Source organism: Saccostrea cucullata, unplaced genomic scaffold (genome assembly GCF_032062105.1).
Source record: "Saccostrea cucullata isolate Sc308-1 unplaced genomic scaffold, CSIRO_AGI_Scuc_v1 ctg348, whole genome shotgun sequence".
Taxonomy (NCBI): Eukaryota; Metazoa; Mollusca; class Bivalvia; order Ostreida; family Ostreidae; genus Saccostrea; species Saccostrea cuccullata.
Genome location: NW_026933269.1, coordinates 422,909 through 448,309, shown reverse-complemented (window position 1 = coordinate 448,309; position 25,401 = coordinate 422,909). Strand labels below are relative to the sequence as shown.

Here is a 25,401-nt window from a genome sequence, read left to right as displayed (position 1 = left end):
TTATGTTATTATTTTCGGAAGGAGTAAAGAAAGAGGAAAGAGAATGTACTGAAATTTGCCTTGTGTCTTCGTTTGTAAGGATTTTTATGAAGTTTTGGAATACACTATAGATTTGGTAATTCAAATCAATTCTGGTTGTTAGAAATATTAAAAATATTGAAATCTGACAAATGATTTTGAAGACTTTACTCCTTAGAAAGAGCGCTATGGGTATAAGTTAGATTCTTAGAGAATTAAATCCCAGTTCTTTTAGTATACATTTAATATACTGTGCCTTACACAAATAGAAAATGCTGTTACCTCGGCTGGTTTGTTACAGGTAGCATGGTAAATCATCATCTGACACTTTTATTTCAAAACAATATTTTATTCTTTTGAACTGTTGATATATAACGAACAAATATACACTTTTGAAGAAAGAACAAAAAATAATCAAACAAAATGAACATTTCCATGACTTTTTACATTCATATCTGAAAAAAAATTCTCATTATTTGTTTGACTCATTTCATATCTTTTACTATTTAGACTTTCGATTTCCTGATTTTCATATCGGCATACATCAAGGAATAATTATATCCTTTCCAATCAAACCAGTTCACACCGTCAGCAAATGATTTGTGCTCTCCTCTCAAGTAGAGACCGTTTAGGTTAGCTCGGTGACATCCTGTGTACCACCATCCACCTTTAAATCTATTTGCACACCTTTTCTCATTGTCATGATCCTTAGTGTAGAATCTGGCCTTAGTATGGGGATAAAATGAGTCGCCTAAATCAAAGGAAATTGATGAGATTAGAAATAAGATAAGGAATATAACATTACGCTGGTATCAAATAATGATAAACATAAAAAGGATGACGCAAGGAACATACCAGCATCTCCACTGTAACCCGAGACATTCAGAATGTATCCCGACTTCTCGCTTCCGACATTGAAGGTGCTGTAGCTTGCATATCGAGAATTTCCAGAGAAATCCTTCAAGTCGATTCGTAAAGTGTAATTCCCGGATGCTGTAATCGTGTGGATTTTCTCATTTCCTGTTAGAAAAAAAAATTAGCCCAAAATCAGACACATGTTAAGGATAGAAATAAATGCCGAGTGGATACCAAGAACGGAATAATACTTTTACATAAGTATAATACACATAAAAAAAACAAGTTTCGGTATTAAAGAGCTGCAAATCAATAAAACTGTATAATTATCATATTTAAAAAAAATAATCATAAACTTTTTTGGCATCAAATTTGATATATCCGAAACTGAACTTTAAGAAGCTGTTTTAAAATCAAAGTCAGCTAATTTTTAAATGAAAGACTTTTCAAAAGTATTGTCAGACTTTCCGCCACATTTTTACTTGCTTGTTTTCTGCAAGTATAGCATGTTCAAAACCCTAATGAATGTTAATTATGTGGAATTGCGTCTTTGGGTTACATTAAGACAGGAGTTAACGATATCGGAATGTGTTTCTTATGGAATTTTTACAATGTTCGCCATGTCTAATTGAAGTTCAGAGTAGAAATGGTTTAGATCGATTAGAAGCAAGCAAAGCTGAAAGCTGTAACTAGGCACTTAACGTATCCAAAAGAAGCGCATCTCGCCTTTAGGATAGCTATCGAGAACATGGATTAACTTTCGACCTTCCAAGGCTGATTAAAAGCACTTTCATAAAAAATAAAACAGCAACATCAACTGATTGAAAGCTTTCCAGAAGACGTACGTAGGATCTCCAACCGAACACTAAATAACCGAATATAAGATTCTGGCATCCGAACAAAATATCATTTGACATCTGTTGCTTGAATTAGAACGATAGTCAAAACAGAGTTTTATGATGAGTGTATGGAATTTGGCCAAAACAGTGTTGGAAGTGTTTTGTTTAGCGTAGAATCAATGTTTTGGTCCCCCGCATAGATGGACATCCGATTCAGACATAGATGTTTTGTTACTGCCTGGATCCAGGAAATCAACAGATTTGGAATTGGAATAGGAGTCTAGACTGCAATATCCCACAATGAAATAACAAGTCTTTACCATTTATATGAAAAGTCGAAGGCGGATTTTGCAGATGGATCCTTATAATGACCCCCACTTTGGTACCAAAAATACATATAAGTTTGTTTGCTAAGTCCTCTAATAAGTATTTGGAGTAATTATTTGGATTTTATTAATATTTCTCAATTCTTTTATTTTAGAAAATGTTCTTTTCACTCCTACAGAATTTTCTAGAAGAGGTTTGAGGTTATTAGAAAAAAGAAATATTTGATTCAATAAAATTGCAAAAACTTACTTTCCATCGATACGGTTTCCAAATATTTGTAAAAATATTTCCATAAAATGTAACAAATAAAATCATAATAACTACACCATACTTAACCTAGCCAAAACTCATTTGACAGATTTCCAAATCCAGTTTTGTAGTCATACAAGTTTCTGAAGAAATTTTCTGATCCGTCCTGCCTCCTTTGTACAACCTCCAATAGAAATATATGAAAAAAAGAAATTATGATTACAATGTACTTCTTTAATTCAAAGGTAATTTAAAAAAAAAACCTACTCTTACTTCTAACTGTTTAGAACCTTAAGAGATCAATCTGGTAGATGGAGAGAAGAAGCAACATAGTTTGAGATTGATTTATCGAGATATTCCATTTCAATCCATCATATTGTTGCATATTGTTGATCTCGGAAACATCAAAAGATGGATAGGATACTATGGGGGAGTGATAATACCCTGTTGATCGCTTACATCCGCCGTGACTGTATAATTCTTGTACGATTTATGGCTTGTTAAAACCAAACATATGTATCCGGAGATACTTAACAGGCTTCAACCAACAAGCGTATGGTTTTTTTTATGATATGATTAATAAAATCAATTTTACATTATGGAGAAGTTATGAATGAAATATAAATTTATTTAATTCATAAAAAAAATACAGATTATTATCCACCAATTTTAGAAGAAAAAAAGAAATTTCATCCTTTTACAACTGTGTCGTAGTTCTCTTAAAAATATTTATCGTTCTAATTCATTCTCTTGTTATTTTAGATAATTATTTCTTCTTTTAAATAATAATTAATTATATATAAATAAATATAAATAATATTTTTTAATACAAAAACAATCTGACGGACATTAAAATTTAATGAATCTTGCAATTTAGTTCTTTTAATTTTTTTTTTTTTGTTTTCGGAAAAAAAATAATGATATATTTGAAATCTCGAGTAGAAAATGATTTTATATTTTTTTCTCCTTTTTTGACAATATTCTCAGATATTTAGATAATGGGAGAAATTTTCATCAAAGGATGTTTCACTTAATTTTACTAATCATTGTTCAAACTTTTTCAAACCAAAACTATTCATAGCAACATTGTAGGTACAAAGAATTATTTTCAATTCACAAAGAATTATTTTGTAATTGTACTGTATGATAAAATGAAAAATAATAATAAACAAACAGGCGTCCTTTGTCATTTACATTTAATTTGTTCGACTCTAATAAAAAACCTAATATAAAATTACAAGTGATAAATACACATAACACACAAAACCAAATCACCAAAGCTTGTATGGAGTATGAATACCTGGACTATGCCGTTTTTGTTTAATCAAAGCGAAAAAAATTATGTCTGTTATACGATTAATTTGTATTTCTTTGCTGAAAAAATATAGCTGATCATTTTAGATTGAAAAAAGAAATTAAACTTTGATTATTGTGCATTATTTTTGTTTTCGGATTAAGCTGTTCCAAAGGCTGTTCTATCAATTGCAACTTACATGAAGGACAAGACGGGAATTTTAAATTGAAAAAAAAAATCAAACTTGTGGAAAATACAGAGGATACAAAATGTAAAAGTAAGCATTTCATTATCATTTTTTTAAAGATGCAGTCTCATAACTGCAATGATGAGTGCAAACAAATTGAGTAACGCGCGTTAGCAATTATATATGAGACTGCATCTTTAAAAAAATGATAATTTAATGTATCGTTAATTACCGTCCAGCCCCCACCGTCTGTCTTCTGGTCACAGAAAACTTCGAATCTAGACTCTTTCGTCGGAAAAATTGTGTACACCCTACTCTCCCCGTGACCTTGTAGCAAGAGGTCCTGACAATCTCTTGGATAAAATACGCCACACGTGTCTATAAAAATGTATGATTACACTGTGGTACATTTTATAATTCAAATGCTTGTTTCAATATGAATGATTGAATTGAAATTAAACAAAAATAATTTTAAAAGATTCAATAAGGGTAGCTGCCGAGATTTCCAATTTATGGATGCAACTAAATAAAAAAAAACTATTAAATCAATTATTCCGATGTGGGTGAAATTTGGCTAAACGTTTACATATGACATATAAGACGAATCATATACACTGTATATTTCTTCAAATTATACTCAATGAAAGACTCTTGAAACAGAAAAATAAGACAGGATTTTGATCTTGATTTAATTAACATAAATAGTGAAGTGTTCACACTTTAATTTATTGCGGTTCACGTAAGAAATGACTCTTTATAATAAATGTCAATATGAAAATAAAACAATTTTTTTTTACAAAAAATCTTTTTTTTTTATGATAAAGCGTATTTAGTCCTGTGCTTTGTGACCATGGTCAATCAATATTGTAATCATAGTGATATTTTGGTTTATTTCTCTTTTTTTTTTATTTGAACAAAAGTTTCACAACATATAAGATTTTTCTTTCAAATCACAAATTAAGACAAAATTAACTAAATTGACATTTAATGGAAAGTCTTAGAACTAAGGATTAAAAATAATTTAAAATACTTGTATTTAAAAAAAATATATTAATAATATGGCTTAATATGTGACCTAATTTTGCAAATTCATTGTCAACTTCCTTTGTAATAATAATAATAATAATAATAATAATAATAATAATAATAATAAAGCATTAATTTAATTTTTTTATTTTTTTTTTAAAGGGAATCATAAATTGCATATAAACGTGATTATTGAATTTTAACTTTAATAAGGAGATGCAAGATATGCAATCAAAAGTCAAATGAAAAAAAAAAATTCAGTTAACCTTCTCTACAGCTCTGTAAAAACCCACGCATTGACATCAATTCTTGTTTCATTGCTCTCATATCTTCTTTTTTTATTGCCCGCCTGGGGCAGGGGTTAAAGCGTCTGCTCTAGAGTCGCTATGTAAGGAGTTGATCCTTATGTCGCGGGTTAGAATCCCTCTGTGGGACGTGGAGACCTGTCCTTTTTATGAGACCCTATTAACCGAGGTCCCGTGTCGTAGAAGATGCTGGCACTAAGAAGACCCCCCCCCCCCCCCCGATCAATTGCCCTTACACTACTGAATTAAATATCCCCTTAGATTCCAAAAAATCCCCTGTTGTCCCCCTGTCAGTCCCTGACATTTTCCTGTCTCTCCCTGACGTTCTCCTATGATCCCCTGTCGTTGTCCCTGCTCTCCCAGTCCAGTCCCTGTCGTCCCCTGTCGTTGTCCCTGCCTTCCCTGTCTACTCCTTGTCGTCCCCTGACATTCTCTGCTCTCCCTGTCCAGTCCCTGTCATCCCCTGTCGTTGTCCCTGCTTTTACTGACTTGCCCCTGTCGTCCCCTGACATTTATTTTGGCCAAGAAAAGGAGTTTAGAATACATTTTTGTTGCATTTAAGAGTGAAAAATGATGTAGTTTTGAATTGAAAACTTCAAGTTTTTTTTTTTTTTTTTGAAAATATAGACTTTGTAAAAAATTAACACATTTTTAAATGCCTTGACAAAATCCCCTGTAATTTAGTTTCTATTACATATATCAATGTGATTTTTTTTAATTTTGGTAGCATTTCGGGGGGAGAACGGCAGAGAATAGCATCGATTCTAAACAAGAAATAGATTACCAATTTATTGCATCTTGTGATGCTAGACGGCATTTACATTGTACTTTATGAAGCTTTTATATATATTTATAAACTTTTTCATTTTTCATTTGATCCACTTTAAAACATCTTTGAGTGTAATAACTGTCTTTGTAAAAGAACTAGATTTGAACATTTAGGAATACATTATCAAATCTATGCATGGCATATTTTTTTCCCAAAGTATTAAATGAATAAAAAATTACTAGTAATTGAAAGGAATGATATATAAATGCATTAATAAAATAAATGTCTAAGTAATAAATAAAAATCATTAAATAAACTATTAATCTATTTTATTCATTTACTTTTTTTCGTGAATAAATCTACTAATCGACTGAATAAAGAATGAATGAATAAATAGATAAATAAATCAATAAATAATTAGAATTATATAAATTTATTTATTTTTTTTTTTAAATTTATCACTCATTTATATCCCCAAAATTTGATTTATTAGTTTTATTTTATTAATTTGATGAAATATGCTACAAAGTATTTTCTTAGCGTATTGAAACGACTTTTTATTACCTTAAGTCCATGATGGATATCAAAATAATCGTCTCATTATGCACAATATCAATCTGTCAATTAGATTTTTGATACATTGATTTGATTAAAAAATCGGTTTTCAAAACCCTAACACGGTTCTGAAAGAACATCAAAGCTATTGATGTTTACCAGTAATTAACTCGGGGTACACGGTCATGACACTGATTATCTTTTTCACTGACCGCTATACCTTGTTTTTTGTTGTGGCAGGACTAACGTGTGTAGTTTGCAGCTGTTTGAAATAACATTTTCTCTTTGAAAAATACTTTTATTTTGTTTTGATTGAAAAAATCAGTTCTCATACAAAGAGAAAATGTTATTTCAAACGTGTACATACGGTCGTCCTGCCACAACATAAACAAGGTATAGCGGTCGCTGAAAAAGATAATAGGTGTCATGACTGTGTACCCCGAGTTAATTACTGGTAAACATCAATGGCTTTGATGTTCTTTCAGAACCGTGTTAGGGTTTTGAAAACCGATTTTTTCAATCAAAACAAAGAATCAAAAATTTAATTGACAGATTAATATTGTACATAACATGCATAATGAGACGATTATTTTGATATCCATCATGGACTTAAAATAATAAAAAATCGTTTTAATATGCTAATAAAATACTTTGTAGCACATCTAAGGAACGTCTAAGCAACAGTTTATGTAAAATACCCCCCCCCCCCCCCCAAAAAAAAAACACAAAAAAAAACCAACAACAACAACAACAAACACCAAACAAACAAAAAACAAACAAACAAACAAAAAAAGCAATAACAAAAAGCCACAATTTCCTGCGGATATAAATGATTTACCAATTTTTTGTATTTTCAGTTTTAAAAATAAATGAATAAATAGATTGATACTTTGATAATAATTTATTTTTTCATTTATTCTATTTTATTTATTTACTATGTAATTATTTTGATGTAATTTGTTTTATTCATTAATCAATGGAGTGACTTTGTACCTTTTGTAAAAAGAAAAACAAAAAGAAAAGACAGCAGGGATAATGGCGCATTTTGGAAAATTTTAGTTTTTAAAATCAATGTAATAATGGATTTTAAATAGTTAATAAATAAAAAAATTAATAAACTAATTAACTGCATGTATTTAATCATTGCTAAAACAATCTTTTTATTTTTAAAATTGAACATACAAATTTAATAATTATATACCCGAAAATAGGATTTGTTTGGCTTATTCTATGTAAACTAATTTACGATATATATGTACCAAAGTATTTTAAAGAATACTTAAACTACTTCTAATTATTTTACTTCCATGATGGATATCAAAATAATCGTCTCATTATGCACAATCTTTACCCGTCAATAGTTTCTTTGATACTTTTATTTTGTTTTGATTGAAAAAAAAAAACAGTTCTTATTCAAAGAGAAAATGTTATTTTAAACAGCTGCAAACTACACACGGTAGTCCTGCCACAACAAAAAACAAGGTATAGCGGTCAGTGTAAAAGATAATAAGTGTCATGACCGTGTACCCCGAGTTAATTACTGGTAAACATCAATGGCTTTGATGTTCTTTCAGAACCGTGTTAGGGTTTTGAAAACCGATTTTTTAATCAAATCAATGTATCAAAAATCTAATTGACAGATTGATATTGTGCATAATGAGACGATTATTTTGATATCCATCATGGACTTAAGGTAATAAAAAGTCGTTTCAATATGCTAAGAAAATACTTTGTAGCATATTTCAGCAAATTAATAAAATAAAACTAATAAATCAAATTTTGGGGATATAAATGAGTGATAAGTTTAAAAAATAAAGAAATAAATGAATAAATTTATGTAATTCTCATTATTTATTTATTTATTTATTTATCTATTTATTCATTCATTCTTTATTCAGTCGATTTGTAGATTTATTTACGTAAGAAAATAAATGAATAAAATAGATTAATAGTTTATTTAATGATTTTTATTTATTACTTAGACATTTATTTTATTAATGCATTTATATATCATTCCTTTCAATTACTAGTAATTTTTTATTCATTTAATTCTTTGGGAAAAAAATATGCCATGCATAGATTTGAAAATGTATTCCTAAATGTTCAAATCTAGTTCTTTTACGAAGACAGTTATTACGCTCAAAGATGTTTCAAAGTGGATCAAATGAAAAATGAAAAAGTTTATAAATATATATAAAAGCTTCATAAAGTACAATGTAAATGCCGTCTAGCATCACAAGATGCAATAAATTGGTCATTTAATTCTTGTTTAGAATCGATGCTATTCTCTGCCGTTCTCCCCCCGAAATGCTACCAAAATTAAAAAAAATCACATTGATATATGTACTAGAAACTAAATTACAGGGGATTTTGTCAAGGCATTTAAAAATGTGTTAACTTTTTACAAAGTCTATATTTTCAATAAAAAAACTTTAAACTTTTCAATTCAATGCTATATCATTTTTCAATCTTAAATGCAACAAAATATATTTTAAACTCCTTTTCTTGGCCAAAATAAATGTCAGGGGACGACAGGGGCAAGTCAGTAAAAGCAGGGACAACGACAGGGGACGACAGGGACTGGACAGGGAGAGCAGAGAATGTCAGGGGACGACAGGGAGTAGACAGGGAAGGCAGGGACAACGACAGGGGACGACAGGGACTGGACAGGGAGAGCAGGGACAACGACATGGGATCATAGGAAAAAGTCAGGGAGAGACAGGAAAATGTCAGGGACTGACAGGGGGACAACAGGGGATTTTTTGGAATCTAAGGGGATATTTAATTCAGTAGTGTTAGTGCTGAGTAAAGGACAAAAATTTCAGCTCTACGCCAGCAAGTGATGGCGTCTTTATATGAGTGAAAAATTCGAGAGAGACGTTAAAGGATATAAAATCAATCTTTTATAGCCCATTCTATGTAATTTACCGTTTCTTGATTCCCTCAAATTGTTACATTTTAATTTTAAGTACCTTGTAGTTGTTTTACAAGTTGTGAGGCAAGTGAAAGGGACTTCTTTTCAGTCACACATGGATCCGTTTGTTCAGGTATATTTGCGGTTGTCAATACGAAGAAAAGTGCAAGTAGTACGATGCTAATTTTGTTGCTCATCATCTGTGATCTAGTTTACAATCAAAATCAATTAAGGAATGCTTTTACGTTTTGTGTGAGTTATTGGTGTGTCAATCACACAGATTTCTCACGTGGGCATATTTCATGAAGCGCGCTAGCGTTTTTCATAAAACGATGAAAAATTGTAGTGTTACTTTGTTGACGAATACTTGCAAAGTTTATAGATGGTTTTTTTTTAGCTGAACACCTCTTATGTATTTTGAATCTTGCAAAAGAAAATCAATAAACGAATTAGTTGACAATTTTATTACATAATGTAAAGAATGAAATCAAAAACAAAATTTTGAATTTTCCACTTACCTTTGATACGTTAGTTTGTTCTCTATAGCAAGTACGATGTATATGCATGAAGTTCAATTATACCGCTTGTTTTATTCCATTATTCTATAATAATCGTAACTCTTTTAATACAAATATGCATCATCTTTGTTGCACGTGATGAAAAACCGTGACTTGTTTCTCAAACTACCTCAAGCTTAATTTCTATCCTTCCTGACTCCAGCTGCTGGCTTCTAGTTGATCACTGGAACACATGTACCTCTGAGCTATGACATTGACTGATATCAACACACTTATCAATATAGTGACATTCTGCATACATTACGTCTTAGAGATAACGAACAGCATTCAAGCTCAAAAGTCCATCAAACAATAAGAAGTTTGAAGCAAAGTGAACGAACAGGAGCCTCTTTAGCATTAGTAAGAAAAGTTGCCATTGCAGAGTGACCACCACATAATGCCCGGTGACAACAACTGTGTGCTCTTTGTCATAATCGGAAATAATGGGAATTCTTTCAAAAATTAAGAATTTAAATACTGTAAAATAACATATTTTCTTGTGGTCAGATTTTGGAGGTTTGGGGAAATAATATTGTTCTGTGCGGATTTAATATTGCTGTTGAAAAATACTTAAAAATAATACATGAAAATTTGACATTTCGTGGTGGTCATAAATTTGTGGGTCTCTCCACACCTCTAAAACAAAGAGAATTCAACCCTCACGAAATTTACTGATTTCACACTAATGGCCTTACGATCAACAACGACTCAAGCATAGGTTTTCGAGCGTAATTTGCAGGTGCTCAAACCACTGAACTTTTAAGATTTAATATCTATGATTTAAATATTTACATTCAGTTCTCTACAGTGAATTGCCTATGCTTCCACAGTTATGTTGCGGCTTTTCAATTAATTTTTTTTTATATACAGGAAACGTAAACGTTGTTGGTTGGTCTGTTTCAGATTGAAATGTCTAAAATCACTTTTTGGTTCGATAAGTATTCGATATGTTCATAAAATGAATTTCTAATCAAAAACTATGTATACTCAAACTTATAATACAGTGTGACATGACAGCAGGATTTGAATGTTTTGAAAATTTATAACCATAAAAACAAATAAGTTAATGAGATCAACGTAAAAATAAACTGAGAAGAACATGCAATATAAAAAGAATTCAATTCAAGTTCACATACCACGAAAAGAATGAAAATTATGTAGCAACAGTTGTATCTCAAATTATTCTACAGCGTCCAGACCCAATAGATTTTTCCTTTATAAGGATTGATTGTATTGTTTTTAGTCCCATTCACTTTTTTTTTTGTTTATATAGAGACGTCACCATATACTGGGCTTAAAATTCTTACCTTTAAAAAGATGTACCTGGCACTCAGGGCAATTGAGCTGTGACGGATTTGAATAGTGTCATGTCATTTCTCTCTAAAACTTTTTTTCTTTCCAAGGTTATTTCTCCCTCCTACCATTTAACGGTAGGTCATTTCTCTCTCTAGGTCATTTTACCCGATTAATCTAGTCTGATATAATTATTTACAATTCCATTCTTGTGTTACTAACTTTTATCTTGTCAAATAAATTAATTTTATCGATTTATCAGTCGAGTTTGATCAGCCTCTACTGGCAAGGAAACCTTGCCTTGTATGGAACCCGTCCTCCCATACCATTTTGGAATCCATATTTTTTTATTGTGCAAACCATTCAAGTAAGGAAACTAAATGAACCAAGCAGATCCTTTTGAAAATAACATTCATTTCCTAAGTAGACATGGAAACCGAAATAAATAATGTGATTCGATAATAAAAAAAAAAGACACCCACCACCACCTCCCTCATTCAGAATTAAATTTTCGTCCTGTTAGTGGCTTTCATAATTTCTATCGGACAAGCTGGCATACAATGTCAAGATCTGACTCTAACTCCATTAATTAAATTCTTTCAAGTCATCCCAAGGTCAATGACCTTTTGACCTTGACTGTGTTCTATATGCTAAAAATAGTTTTTTTTAACTCTGTTGCCGCCGGGCGCATAATGTTTCACAAACACATCTCGTTTTATATAAGAAACTGATAGTTATATCAATTATTAAATTATATAAATGTATAAATGATTAAAGAATATGATTTTGTATCAATTTTGAAGCAGTATAGAAATAAATATCTTTTGAGCCAACGATGTTTTTGTTGTTACGTTCGAGAATGTAGAATCTAGAATACTTTACATAATAATCATAGACCCATAAACTTGCAATATCATTCGGAACTGCGAATGGGAAGACAAAAATACATGAGTGCTCCATCATGACAAGGAACACACGGCGGGTCTTACCGGTCAGCAGTGGATGCTCACTCCTCCATGGCACCATCTCGGATGTTTCTGAGGGCCGTGTTTGCTTTGCTCCTACTTTATTTTGTTTTAAAGACTTTGATATTGAATATCGCTTGTTATTTCCATATCCCTCTTGCATAGATATACTGTGTTTTGTTTTATAGACTTTGATATTGAATACTGTTCGTTATCTCCATATTGTTCTTCCATGGATATGTCTACTCTTTTTTTATTTTTCAAATTCTTAAGACACTCTACCGTTACTTCATTGGATTATGGTACTTTTTTATTTCATGATGCTGAAAAATCAATAAGTTTCTTTTTAAATCAAAGTAGCAGCCCTTATACGAAATGCCATTAGATTGCCATGACTGTATCACAAGTGCTGGTAGTGTCGAAATTCGCCCATCAAGAAAGGAAAAAAATCTTTTGAATTAAAACTTAAACATAAACAAATTAGTAAAAACCAATGACAATACCTTACAGAACTTTCAAGATTAGATGACAACAAAAGATATCACTGATAACTTTGAAAACAAGAGGCCTTGGGGCCACATCGATCACCTGAGCAACTGGCTAGTTAAAAGCAAAACTAAATATAAAAAGTATTGAAAAGTTTAACCATAAAAGTGGGTTCAGGGGAGAGGGGGGTATTTGAACAATCTATAAATTATACTCCCTATGGATGCTCTTAAATTATTATGATGCATAATAGTTTTTCTGTTAATAAGATAAGAAGAATAATTAAATTTATATCACCTTTATATTCCTTTGTATAACTATGACCCGCTTTAATGGCTTTTCTTTTTTCCTGGTTGGTCATTATTTGAACAAACTTAAATCTACATTAACTTTTTCATGCTTCTATATTGATGATAAATCATGGCTTTACTGTTCTTGTGCAAAATTTTTAAATAAATTCATATATATTCCTACATAAAACCTTGATCACCCATTGTGACCCCAGGGTCATGATTTGAACAAACGTAAATATACACTACCCAAGGAGGCTTCCATATAACTCATAAATATGAACAATAGCTTTGCTATTACCAAGAAGAATTTTAATGATTTTTTCTATGAAATACTTCTTAAAATTTTGATCAACCATTATGGCTCTAACCTTGCCCCAGGGGTCATAATTTTGACAAACTTGAATTAACACTACAATTAAGAGGATGCCTTAATATAACTATGAACAATCATCGATTTGCTGTTATTGAGAAGAGGATTTGTCAAAAAACGCATATGTATTCCTTTGATCCCTTATTGTGGCCACAGCAACTAACTTGGGTCTTCATTTGAAAAAAAGCTTGATTTTTTTTATTGATACAAAATCTTATTCACACAAAGTGAATGGGATCGGGCAGCAGGCAAAGCTTATTTTAGCCCTCTCCCTACAAGGTCAAATATATAGATTTGAAATAAATAGACAAACATAGTGAAAGAGAAACAAGAATGTAAATCAAAACGTTTGGTTGCTGCGATGTAAGCATGTACTGCTTCAATTTTTTAAATATTAAAACTTAGTCCATGATTAGGACTGCCATACAAAAACGAAAAAAAAAATTGAATCTACACTACCTGAGGATACTTTCATTTAACTATGACAATTCATGACTTTGCTGTTCTTAAGAAGAGGATTGTCAAAGACTTTTACAATGTAGTCCTATTTTAAACTTTGATACCCCCTTGTGGCCCCTGGGGGTCATGATGTGTACAAACTTAAATCTAAACTACCCGGGATGCTCCCACATGAATTTCATCTTTTCTGGTCGCGAGGTTCTTGAGAAGATTTTTAAAGAATTTTCATTTCTAGTCCTATGTTAAATTTTGATCCCCAATTGTTCCCCACCCTACCCCCGTGGGTCATGACTTGAACAAACTCAATTCTACACTACCTGAGGATGCTCTCACATGAGATTTATCTTTTCTGGCTTAGTGGTTCTTGAGAAGATTTTTAAAAGATGTCATTAAATTTTCACTAATTCAGACGTTTGAAGAGGGCATGGCCCTTTATTTGAACCAAATCTAATCCCCTTAACCCAAGGATATTTTGTGGCAAGTTGGGCTGAAATTGACCCAGTGGTTCTTGAGAAGAAGATGGAAATGTGAAAAGTTTACAACGAGGACGCCAACAACGACAACGACGACAGACAACAGACAACGGACAGTTTTTGATCAGAAAAGCTCATTTGAGCCTTTGCTCTGGTGATCTTAAATCACTCAAAATGCGATGGATAGTCGACATTTTATTAAAGGCGTCAAAATTTTGAATTGGAATATGTTGAATTCAATCACCTTGAACATCATTCCTTGCAGACCCGTTATACTACAGGGGGAGGGGGTACGTCTCGTCGTCTATGAGATTAATCAATACGACACATTTCTGTTGATCGACAGGCAGTAACAAACTTAATGAGAACTATTGGTAGGTTGGACGCTGTGCAAGGAATAAGATTAATCACAGTCTTTAGCCACAAGTAGTATGCAATACGTCTAGGTTATTACATTATGATACAAGATTTGATGCTTATAAACGATACAATGTTTAAATCTTATATAATGCTGTATTAACTACAAAAATATAACTCAGCCAAGTAAAAGTCATAAATAAAAGACTCAAAAATGTCATGTAATGCATTTATTTATTCATTGAAAGAATTTACTCTTACAACTGGTCTTCATTTAAAAGTCATTTGTTTCCTGAGTTTCATCTCAGTAAACATCAAGGAAAAGCGAAATCCTTTCCAGTGTATCCAGTTTATAACGTCACCAGATTCACGGTCTTTACCTTTCAGGTAAAGTCCGTTAAGGTTAGAAAGGTGACATAATTTGTACCACCAAGCACCTTTGGATGTTTTTGCACATGACATCCTATCATCAGGATCCTTTGTAACAAATTTAGAACCATTGTGTCGAGTCGCAAATGCGTTGCCTAAAGAAAAAAAAATATATCAGTGGTAATATTAGAAACATTAAATGTAATCAGATAAGTATAAGCTTATATTAAAGCTGAACACGACTCGTAAATAGCCAAACGTCAATTTCGATATCATTATCTACGATACAATAGCACCAGGGTATTCTCTTCAAATTCGTCATACCAGACTGCTTTATTTTCACGGGTATAGTGGTGGCAACACGTGTTCGTGCTGCTTATCTTGCATTACCTTTTTTACATTGTATAGCAGTTATGTGTTTCTGTGTTTGTTAGTATACTGCACTGAACTGTAAAACTATAATTGTAAGTTTCTGTGGTATCCTACTTTCCTGCATTAGACGAAGTATTACGTTATATTGTCGCTACCGAGTGCTGTATAGCAAACGTCCGTCTCCACCTTTGTCGGCTGATTACACTGAAGACAGAATACGTCCTACAAAATTCATAGGGGTCTGCAGATATAGCGATTTTCCGAACAAAAAGGGCGGACAAATTCTATTCACGAATCGTGTTCAGCTTTATTGACTGAAGGAACTTACCAGCGTCTCCACTATAGCCTGAGACCTTTAAAAAATATCCCGACTCCTCATTCCCAACATTGAAGGTGCTGTAGCTTGCATGTCGAGAATTTCCTAAGAAATCCTTCAAGTCGAATCGTATAGTGTAGTTTCCCGTGTTTGTAATAGTGTGGATTTTGTCATTCCCTGTCAAAAAAAAAATGTGTCGTTTGTTCATAAAGATTGTTTTGCATCATTTAACATATATGTGTGTATTTCTACAAAAAAAAAGTCTGAACAAAATTATGATAAACACAGCGAATCTTGTGTTACGCTTATGATTTCATTAAATACTTATTAAATTTAATTTATTTAATTAAACCAACGTTTATAAGGATTCAAATTCTAATAAAGGAAACAAATAAATTCTAGATGATACAGATCCCAACGATTCTCTTAAAAATTACCAATTGCATTTGCTAGACCTAAAACTACTAGGTCCAAAACGTACTGACATTCCCATTTTTTACTGACAAACTTAGAAAATTTCTGACGATGTGCTGTCTTTACTGAAAACTTAGAAAATTACTGACCTTTTTACTGCTGGTGCTAATAAACTTAGAAAAGTGCTGACAATCTTAGTCGGTGCTGATAAACTTTGACAATTACTGACCCGTTTACTGTCCCTGCTGAAAAACTAAGACAAGTGCTGACATTTACTGATAATTACTGTCCATATTGTTCTCGCTCTCGGGGAAGCTGCAGAAGTGTGATATTGATTTTTTTTTATTTTACAGAGATTTTTCTTTTATTTTTAATAAAATATTTTCATATTCAAATGATCAAATGACAGTTTTGAAAAGCTCTAATTATCAATTTATATAGAAAAAATATCATTATTCTCGAGTGAGGGGTAGCAACAATGATTTGAAAATGTGTGTGTTATTGTACTTTCAATTGAGAAACAGTCTTCTTTAAATTTATTTGAAACAAAGTTTCAGTTCTAGGAAAGAATACTTATTATTGATATCATATCTGTACAATAATTCATGACAAAACGCTTAATTAATTAATTACAGTGTATGTGTGTAATAAGTTTAAACAGGGACCTATATAGTATATAGGTCCCTGGTTTAAATAAATGTGTTGAATAATTTCACTTCATCCTTATCCCTGTTCAATCAATTTATATAAATTGCCGGTAACAAGATACAATGTAGTTTTCATCATATTATTCTTTTGAAGACAGATGCTAAAGATACCCCTATTTAATTAAATGTATAGTTGCATATTAAGTATTTCCTGTTTTCATCGATTGGATTGTTTTTTACATGTATGACAAAAAGACATCTTTAGTTCTATAAAAATCTAAATAAATTCTATTCAAATTTGAATTATAACTTAATTCGATAATTTCATTTCTAAATGGCCTTGGACATATCTGTTCAAGTCATGCATGTTACATATACATATACCGCTGTTTGGGATTTCCGGTTTGAATCGATCGATTATAAATGATCGCGAGTTTTCTACTGAAAATGAGAAACATGGTAAATTTCTAGCGCTTCAAAATATAAACTGCGCCCGGCAATTTTGGTCATAAATACATTATATTATAATGAAAGGTTTATACCTTATAATATTAGCACTTATGCATGTACTAGGTTACATGTAAAACGCAATATTTAGTACACATGAAGACGATTTATTTTGCATTGCACAGATTCCTCTGACCACCTGGTACAATCTACAATTGTAATTATTATATTTCAGGTTTGATTTATACTTTATAACTTTCTTTTTTAATAAGATGAACATTTTTAATGTTCACTGAATGTCCCCACCGTCTAACGTGTCGAGTTGCCGTTCGTCCCCCCCTCTCTCTTTCTCTCTTTATCTCTCTCTTTCTCTCCCTCTCTCTCAGAGAAGTTAAGAAAATATACAGTTATTCCCAGCTTACAAATTTAAATCATTTTGGAAGAATAAAATAAGCACATTAATATAATGAACAGTAATTGTAAAATGAATTGGTTCATTTATATACTGAACAAGAGTTCCTGATTACACTATGAATGGTCCATTATTATTCTATTTTTTTTATGTAAATGGCGTTGAGATTAATAACACTTTTTTGTGGTGATTCTTAAAATAAATCCTCGGAAAATAAAAGTTAGATACAAAAGAAGTGGATTTTTATGCATACTCAGGAATCTATATAGGCCAATAGGAAAGTTAGTATATACATGATGATTAATATGTAACTGTAGGTCCCTGATAGAGTTATACATACAAATACGATTAGTTTACATAGTATCGTTTAATTTACAGTATCAAATTAGGGTTAAAATGTTCTACTGCACCATAAACTAACGAAATGTACACATTGCGGTACGACATCAAAACCTCACCATTTAACCAAGCGAGAAACTGTCAAAAATTGTTCCGATTTTATTGACAGATCAATCGCCATGCAGCACAAAAAATTGAAATAAAGATTATTACTGGTTCAAAATCTTCACAGACATTGTAAATTATTACCTTAAACACCTTTGAAAAAGCTATCGGAATACTCTCTTGGTGGCAGAGGATAGTTTCGAATAAAGTACCGGTCAAAAAATAGAGAAACCTGAGGTTTGAATGCAAATTATAGGTAATTTTATAGCTAGAATATTTTATGGGTGCATTTGGAGGGAATTTGTGGCCTTGTATATTTTATTGAAATATGACACTTTAGTGTCACTACTACTGTTTATGGGATATGGACTAGAAATACGAAACTAAGCTCAAAACTCGCTCTACCGGTATTTCACCAGAAAAGCGGGGTGGGTTCACAGGATGAATTGTAGCTCGAAAACGAGGTGGTTGAGCCATTATCTCTTGCTGTTCACTGGTATGTACAAATGTTATTCTGCAATTTGTGCGGTAGCTTAGGTCAGGCGCATGGGCCTGGAAGCAGATGCGGCTGCGGCGAAATAGTGAAAATAGGCTTGATTCACATGAAATTTTGAGATTGTCCCTGCGCCATCTTTAGGGCTCGTTGTGTAAGTTGTACATGTTTTATTCCTAAAAGCTTTAAATTTCTCAAGGGACTACATCATACTATTATCACATGTAGAGGGAATTTAAAATTTTTCAATGCACATTTTTAAAGTAGCTCAATATTAGGTAAACCGTCAGTCAAACGTTTTGTTTGCAAAAAAAAAAAAACTATCCTCTGCCACCTTCTTGCCCATGTAATGATTTGATAATTCGAACTTTGAAAAGTTTGTCAAGTTACGAACGTTCGTAAGAGGTAGGGTCGCGTATCAAAACAGCTGATTTTATTCAGATTGATTATCTATTTGCTCTCTTTTTGTGTAAGCATAATAATGTAGGTATACCAAATTTATGATTCATCAGTGAGACATGCAAACGTAAGACAGAAAAAATAAATAGGAGAAATAATTAAACACGGTTATTACTTTTATTGACCTGCATGTGTGCCAGATTGTGAAAATTTATAATACATCTTGATTAACGATAGCATGTGTCATGCGCCCCCCCCCCCCCCCATTTCAAATTAAATATTACTTCAAAGAGTATTTTTCTTAGCTTGAAAGGCATGAATTGCCGTCAATATATCTGCTAAAGTTCTTTCTAAAAATAATTATTATCCATTTATTTATTTATTCTATCACACAATACAGATCGAATAAGTTGCCGTGCATTACAAATTATAATTACAGTTACAAATTTCAGACATAGAATTCGACCTGGAGATGTTTTCTGTTAAAAGAAATAAAATGAGTATAAATTGAATAAATGAATATTAAGGATTAATGAAAATGAATATAGTTTAGCAAAAAAAAAGAAAGAAAGAAAGATAGACATTATTAAGAATTACATTGTAAATTAAAGGAATATGAATGAATAAATAGATAATTTTTTTAGTCGGGAGTAAAAAAATTCATGGCTGTATTATGCTGTAAATATTGTGCTTCTGAACAACATAATTTTTTTTTATTAACATCTTTTCTGCTGAAAAGCTTGGAAGTTTTATATATTACCTTATGATATTTTTAAGACACATAATTCTTCTATAAATTGATCATACAATCTTTTTATAAATATCATTGGGGCATATTGTAATAAAAAAAATATTTTTCAATAATAAATAAAATTATTCACTTAAACAATACTTTAAAAAATCAAATAAACCCTCTTTGAAATAAAAAAAATCAATTTCACACCACACCACTGCAGCCTTTCCGAGAGTGAGAACAACAGGGACAGTAATTATTGATCAGTAAATGTCAGCACTGATCTAAGTTTTTCAGCAGGAACAGTAAACGGGTCAGTAATTGTCTAAGTTTATCAGCACCAAATAAGATTATCAACACCGGCAGTAAAAAGGTCAGTAATTGTCTGAGTTTTACAGTAACGACAGCACATTCTTAGAAATTTTCTAAGTTTGTCAGTAAAAAATGGGAATGTCTGTACGTTTCTGACTTAGTAGTGATATATTAATAGTATATGCTAATATAATTATATACTGCATAATTATACTTTTATTATTTCCATTGATCTTTAAGTTTTCACTGACTCTTTTTTACTATTATGGCAGAAAAACTGTGGCTGCTCTTAAAATATTTGCTATTAAGTTAAGTGAAAAGTGAATTGACTTTAATTGAAATAACTCGTCTTTGCCTAAACGAACATGTATGTTTCAAGTCAACTACCCTTGTACATGTGTTTTATAAATACCAAGCCAAAATTCATTTGATAAGTTTCCAAACCCGTTCTTGTACTCATTCCAGGTTCTGAAGAAATCCTCGGATCCATCCTGTCTCCTTTGAATTACCTGTTAATGATAAAATTAATTTAATACACTAATTACTTATAATATAGAAAAAAAAATCTTGAAAAAATAAACGTTACTCAAGAGAACACATGGCTCAAAGTATCTAATAGAATATGACCAAAATTACTATCCTGCAACAACTTAAAATCAGGAAATTGTGTATGTTGTCAATTTCAATTAAATGTCACGTGATGATTACCGTCCAACCCCACCATCTGTCTCCTGATCACAGAAAACGTCAAATCTAGACCCGTTGTTTGGAGAAATTGTGTACACCTTACTTTCTGTATGGCTTGTAGCAAGAGGTCTTGACAGTCTTGTGGATATGACGTATTACATGTGTCTATCAAAAAAAAATTATGAAAAAAAATCTAATATTTTTAATTACCAGTTACACAAGTGAATGCCTAGAAATGCCATTGGAAAAAAATGTATAAATTGCAATATCAGTTTGAAAATCTGTTGTATTTTAGGTTATGCAAACTTGGAATAAACTCAAACTGGGAATTAACTTTTTACGGACCTGTTCTTTTCATAGAAAATCTTCATATGAAACATTATTATCATTACTATCCTTCATGAACCATATCTGTTCTTGTATGGTATATTTAGCTAAAAAAATAATTAGAAAAAAACTTTTATCATCATATTAGGCAAAAATTCATTGACATGTTCTTATTTATTTGACCCATGAAAACATCCCACTCTGAGAAGTTTTCCTTCCGATATATTCGGCATTTTTTAAGACTAGTATAATTTCATTCTGAAATTGAGCTTAAATTTACATTTTTAAAGATCAACTACAATGTCTTAAAGAACGTCATGGGTGCAGTTTGTAATTTATGCAGACATTTGATGTGGTTAATAGTTAGTTAGAGCTCATAATGCTCAGATTTGCAAAATTGTATCTGGGACAACACTTTAATTGTTAAGAACTGATTTCAAAATAAAACGAAAATTAAAGACTTAATTCATTTTTACCTTTACTGCAACATTGACAACTTTGAAGTGAGTCTAGCATTGCTGTCATTTTCATGTTCATTTTACTGATATCCTCCTTCAATGTTTCACTTTTATTGTAGATAGCTTCCTGCACTTTTACAATATTTGAGGCAAAGTTGAGAAGTGTATGAATTGAGGTCTTTTCTGTCGCACATTGATCCATAGGTTCTGGTAAAATTGCACTTGTAGTTGGTACCAGTAAAAGTACAAATATACGTTCTTCATTTTAGTGCAAATCGTCTGTTAATAACATCAAAAGCAAACTAAAAATCAGTATGTAAACTCAGAATGTCAAATCTATAACGATCAATAATATATATACAATATAATCATAAATATAAAATCTATAACAGAGATAAATTGCAATAAAAATCAGCTTCCACCAGATCGCTTATTGTAATTTTTTAGTAAAAAAATGCTTGCGAAATAAAAGGATATCAAATGAACATTTATATCAATAGTTCAAAATTCCACGGAATTAGTTGACACTATGATTGTATAACATCAGGAATTAAATTAGCAGTTATAATTGAAAGCTTTTCCACTTACCTTTCCTATGTAAAACTTTTAAGCTGTAAAAAGTAAGATATATTAAAGTGTAGCACATGTGGTAAGCTTGTTTTATTCCGTCTCTCCCTACACATCGTGACGTCGTTCAATTAAAATTTGCAGCAAATTTGTTGCACAGATGGTGAAAAATCATATTTGTTTTTTAAAACGTGTTTAATTCCTTACTCCGCCTCAAAGCCTCTGGTGGATCATGTCAGAGCTTTTACCCCTGAGCTATTTAAATCAGATATCTTGACAGATAATCTCACACTAGTTAACCTGGTAACATGTTTTTCCTATTTATCAGGAATCAAACCTTGGACTTCAGGTTCACCTTGCTAGACAAGCGTTTTCACCACTTAGCCATGGTGATATATAGAGTAAAATTTAGACTTATGTAAAGCCGGAAATATATGTATACTTGCAACGTTAACGTTTCGCGGTTCTGCTGTTAAATAAAAGAAAGTTTTCCATGTCGTCAGGTTTATAATTCGAGGATTTAGGATGAAGGAGAATGCGCAATTTCATATCACGAAAAAAAACCAAAATTATATTCCTCCTTCTCCTTGCAAAATATCTACTTGTTGTTTGATTCTGTTGTTGCGTTTTAGTTTTAGTTCATTAAAAATAGACATGTATATGTCTGGTTTCGTCGTCGTATGTCTTACTTCTGTCTGTATGTCCTCAGTTATGATTTCCAACAGAGGTACTACTTTGTATAATTTTGGGGGTAAACATGTTTTTGATATAAGCTTGTTTAAGAGGTGCAACAAATCAGAATGGAACCATTTGAAGTTGCTGTTATTGTGCCTGTTGCTTATCTTTTTTTTCTAATGTTAAAACAATCATTGCGGGAATAATTAAGTAGTACGAATGTGATGATTAGTTGAATCACCAGTAAGTAATGTAAATTCATTCACTTAATACATTTCTACATATCTGACTATGTAGTATCAGTTTACTACCTTAGTATGTACCCTCCTTTTAAACCTAATAAATTGATGAAAGATACCACGGTATTCCATATTCCCAATTTAGTTGTCAGCTTCAGCTAGATTCTTTTTTAATGCGATATAGTTATTTACAGTGGATATTCTGTATAAAAGAGGATTTCAAAATCGATATTTTACCTTAAACATGCCTCAGATCTGAAAAGTGAATTTTATAAACAAAAAAAAACTGTGTTTAATCATTTTGAATGCTTTGATTATTTTTCTGTTCACTAAATATCACAGAAACCATTTTTTCAGTGAATAATAAAGTTTTAATTCAATGTTAAATCGGCAAATGTTGTTCTTAGAGGGTATCAAAATCTATGGGAGATAAATATTGTGTCTTAATATAGGGTATATTATAAAAATTCCTTTAAAAATAAATTACCTCATATATAATAGTACGAATATTTTCTAGCATTTTGCTTCTTTTCAGTTTTTCCAACAATCATGCTTCACACGCAAAAGAAAAATATAAAACTTAGTAACCTTCTTTATCGCGTACCACAATTGATAGTACACAAAATATTAAAAGACTTAATGTTCGTGCGTTGCATGTGGATGATTTGGATTGCAGATATTCGAAGACTTGATTCAACCTCAAAAACACAAGCAACGAATGCAAAACGTTTGCGAAAGCTCGAGCAAAGGTAAAACATTTATAATCCGTTCGTTCGTAAAGTCTTGTGAAATGCTCGTGCGCCAATTGAAAATGGCCCTTTAAGCATACATTTGTAAAAGCCAAGAAAATTTAGATTAAAAATCTAAAGCAATAAAGATTTTATCAACATTTTTATGAAAATAAATAGAAAGGTAGCCCTCCATCAGCAAGTCGTGGTGTCTCCATATGAGTGAAAAAATTTGAGAGGATCGGCAGCAATCAATCAACCAATTGATCCTAAAAAATCATAAATATTTTCATATTTGATCAGAGAGAGATAAAGAAAGACAGAGAGCTCTCTCTGTGTCCTCTCTCTGTCTTCTCTCTCTCTCTCTCTCTCTCTCTCTGATCTGGACGTTTTGTGAAACTGAATAAGAAGTACCATGAGTTGAATATCTCAAATGTTAAGCAAATTGTGCTTAAATGTTCAGTTAAACGAATTCACTTGCAAGAAATCGGTATAATGATGAAGTAAATAGTAATATTGATCGATCTAAAAGAATCTATAAGCATTAAACATAAAACACAGGAAATTCTAAAGTTGGGATCAGGTGGCTAGGGGGAGTACGTATTCCATGTGCACCGGCCTGTTAACCGGTCACACCTGACGTGAGCTTATATAACATAGAAAATAAAAAAGTAACATATGTACTTTCAACTAACCTTTCCAAAGTAAAGCTAGTACAAAAGCAAGTCAAAATATTGATGGTTGGCACAAGATAAACGATTCTCTAATTCTCGCCTCGCCCTTACAAACATCACGTTTTGTCCATTTATAAAGAAAAATGCAGTATATTTGGTCGTAAAAATGTATACTGGTGTCTCATTATATCTCGGTACTTAATTCTTTTGCATAAAACTTGTAATTTCTAATATTTACTGTAACTTACATGAAATGAAAAATATAATTCTAGCTTTGGTCTAACTTTTTAGTGTCCAATTATTTTCCAAGCTTGCCTCGTTTAATTTGTTGTCTATTTTTAAAACAGGAAGTCTTATTTACCTCCTAAATTGGAGAGTCTCATTGTATCGCAGTATGGGAATACAGGGAAACTTGTAAATGACACAGACCTCAATTTTTATTTTTGAATTTACTATGTAATTCTACATGAAATAGTTAACAATTGTATAAACTAAAGACTTTTAAAAGATGAACTTTATCATAATTTTTACGATGTTATAATTCTAATGGTCTAAATATTATTAAAACGGGACTGGAAATCTAAAAATTTGGTTTTATTTCTTTTTCAAACGGATGTTCCGTACTTCTTAATCATCAAAAACTTAAACATTCAGACAGCATTCAAATTGTCTATCAACAAAAGGAATATAGGCTATGTATCCACATTTTCGCGATATACCGCGATACAATGAAACCCGCGAATTAATAGGAATCGAGTATATATTTTCTAAAACATGTCTAATCAATTTCAGACTCAACCACAAGATATCTTCTAAATCGTGGCATCGCTTTACTTCTTAGATATTTCATTCTGATAGGCTGTATAATATGTACACACCTATTGCCTTGGTGACATTGTCAGTTTTATACATCGTCTCAACCGGGACTCAAACATAAGGTTTTGAGCTATCCTGGTTTGCCTGTTATCAATAAACTCATAAGACTTGATTTATTTAAGGGATGTTTTCAAGTTTCGAGTGAATTATTAGTGTGTAAATAACACAGACTTGATACGTAGGATAATACGTAAATATGCCTACGTGCAAGTCTTATGTGA

The 25,401-nt window shown here is 31.5% G+C and overlaps 2 protein-coding genes across 2 annotated transcripts; both read right to left on the bottom strand.

Annotated features, from left to right (window-relative positions):
- Positions 1-493: 493 nt before the first annotated feature.
- LOC134237860 (ryncolin-1-like) lies at positions 494-9,541 on the bottom strand. Its single transcript, XM_062720011.1, has 5 exons — positions 9,397-9,541; positions 4,002-4,147; positions 2,376-2,472; positions 874-1,038; positions 494-769 (listed from the first exon to the last, which is right to left on the bottom strand). Exons 1-5 carry the CDS (start codon positions 9,536-9,538, stop codon positions 525-527), a joined length of 795 nt encoding a protein of 264 aa, XP_062575995.1. The 5' UTR covers positions 9,539-9,541; the 3' UTR covers positions 494-524.
- Positions 9,542-20,367: 10,826 nt separating this feature from the next.
- LOC134237858 (uncharacterized) lies at positions 20,368-21,643 on the bottom strand. The gene is made up of 3 exons (XM_062720010.1): positions 21,440-21,643; positions 20,658-20,801; positions 20,368-20,458 (listed from the first exon to the last, which is right to left on the bottom strand). Exons 1-3 carry the CDS (start codon positions 21,621-21,623, stop codon positions 20,406-20,408), a joined length of 381 nt encoding a protein of 126 aa, XP_062575994.1. The 5' UTR covers positions 21,624-21,643; the 3' UTR covers positions 20,368-20,405.
- Between the last annotated feature and the right edge of the window lie 3,758 nt (positions 21,644-25,401).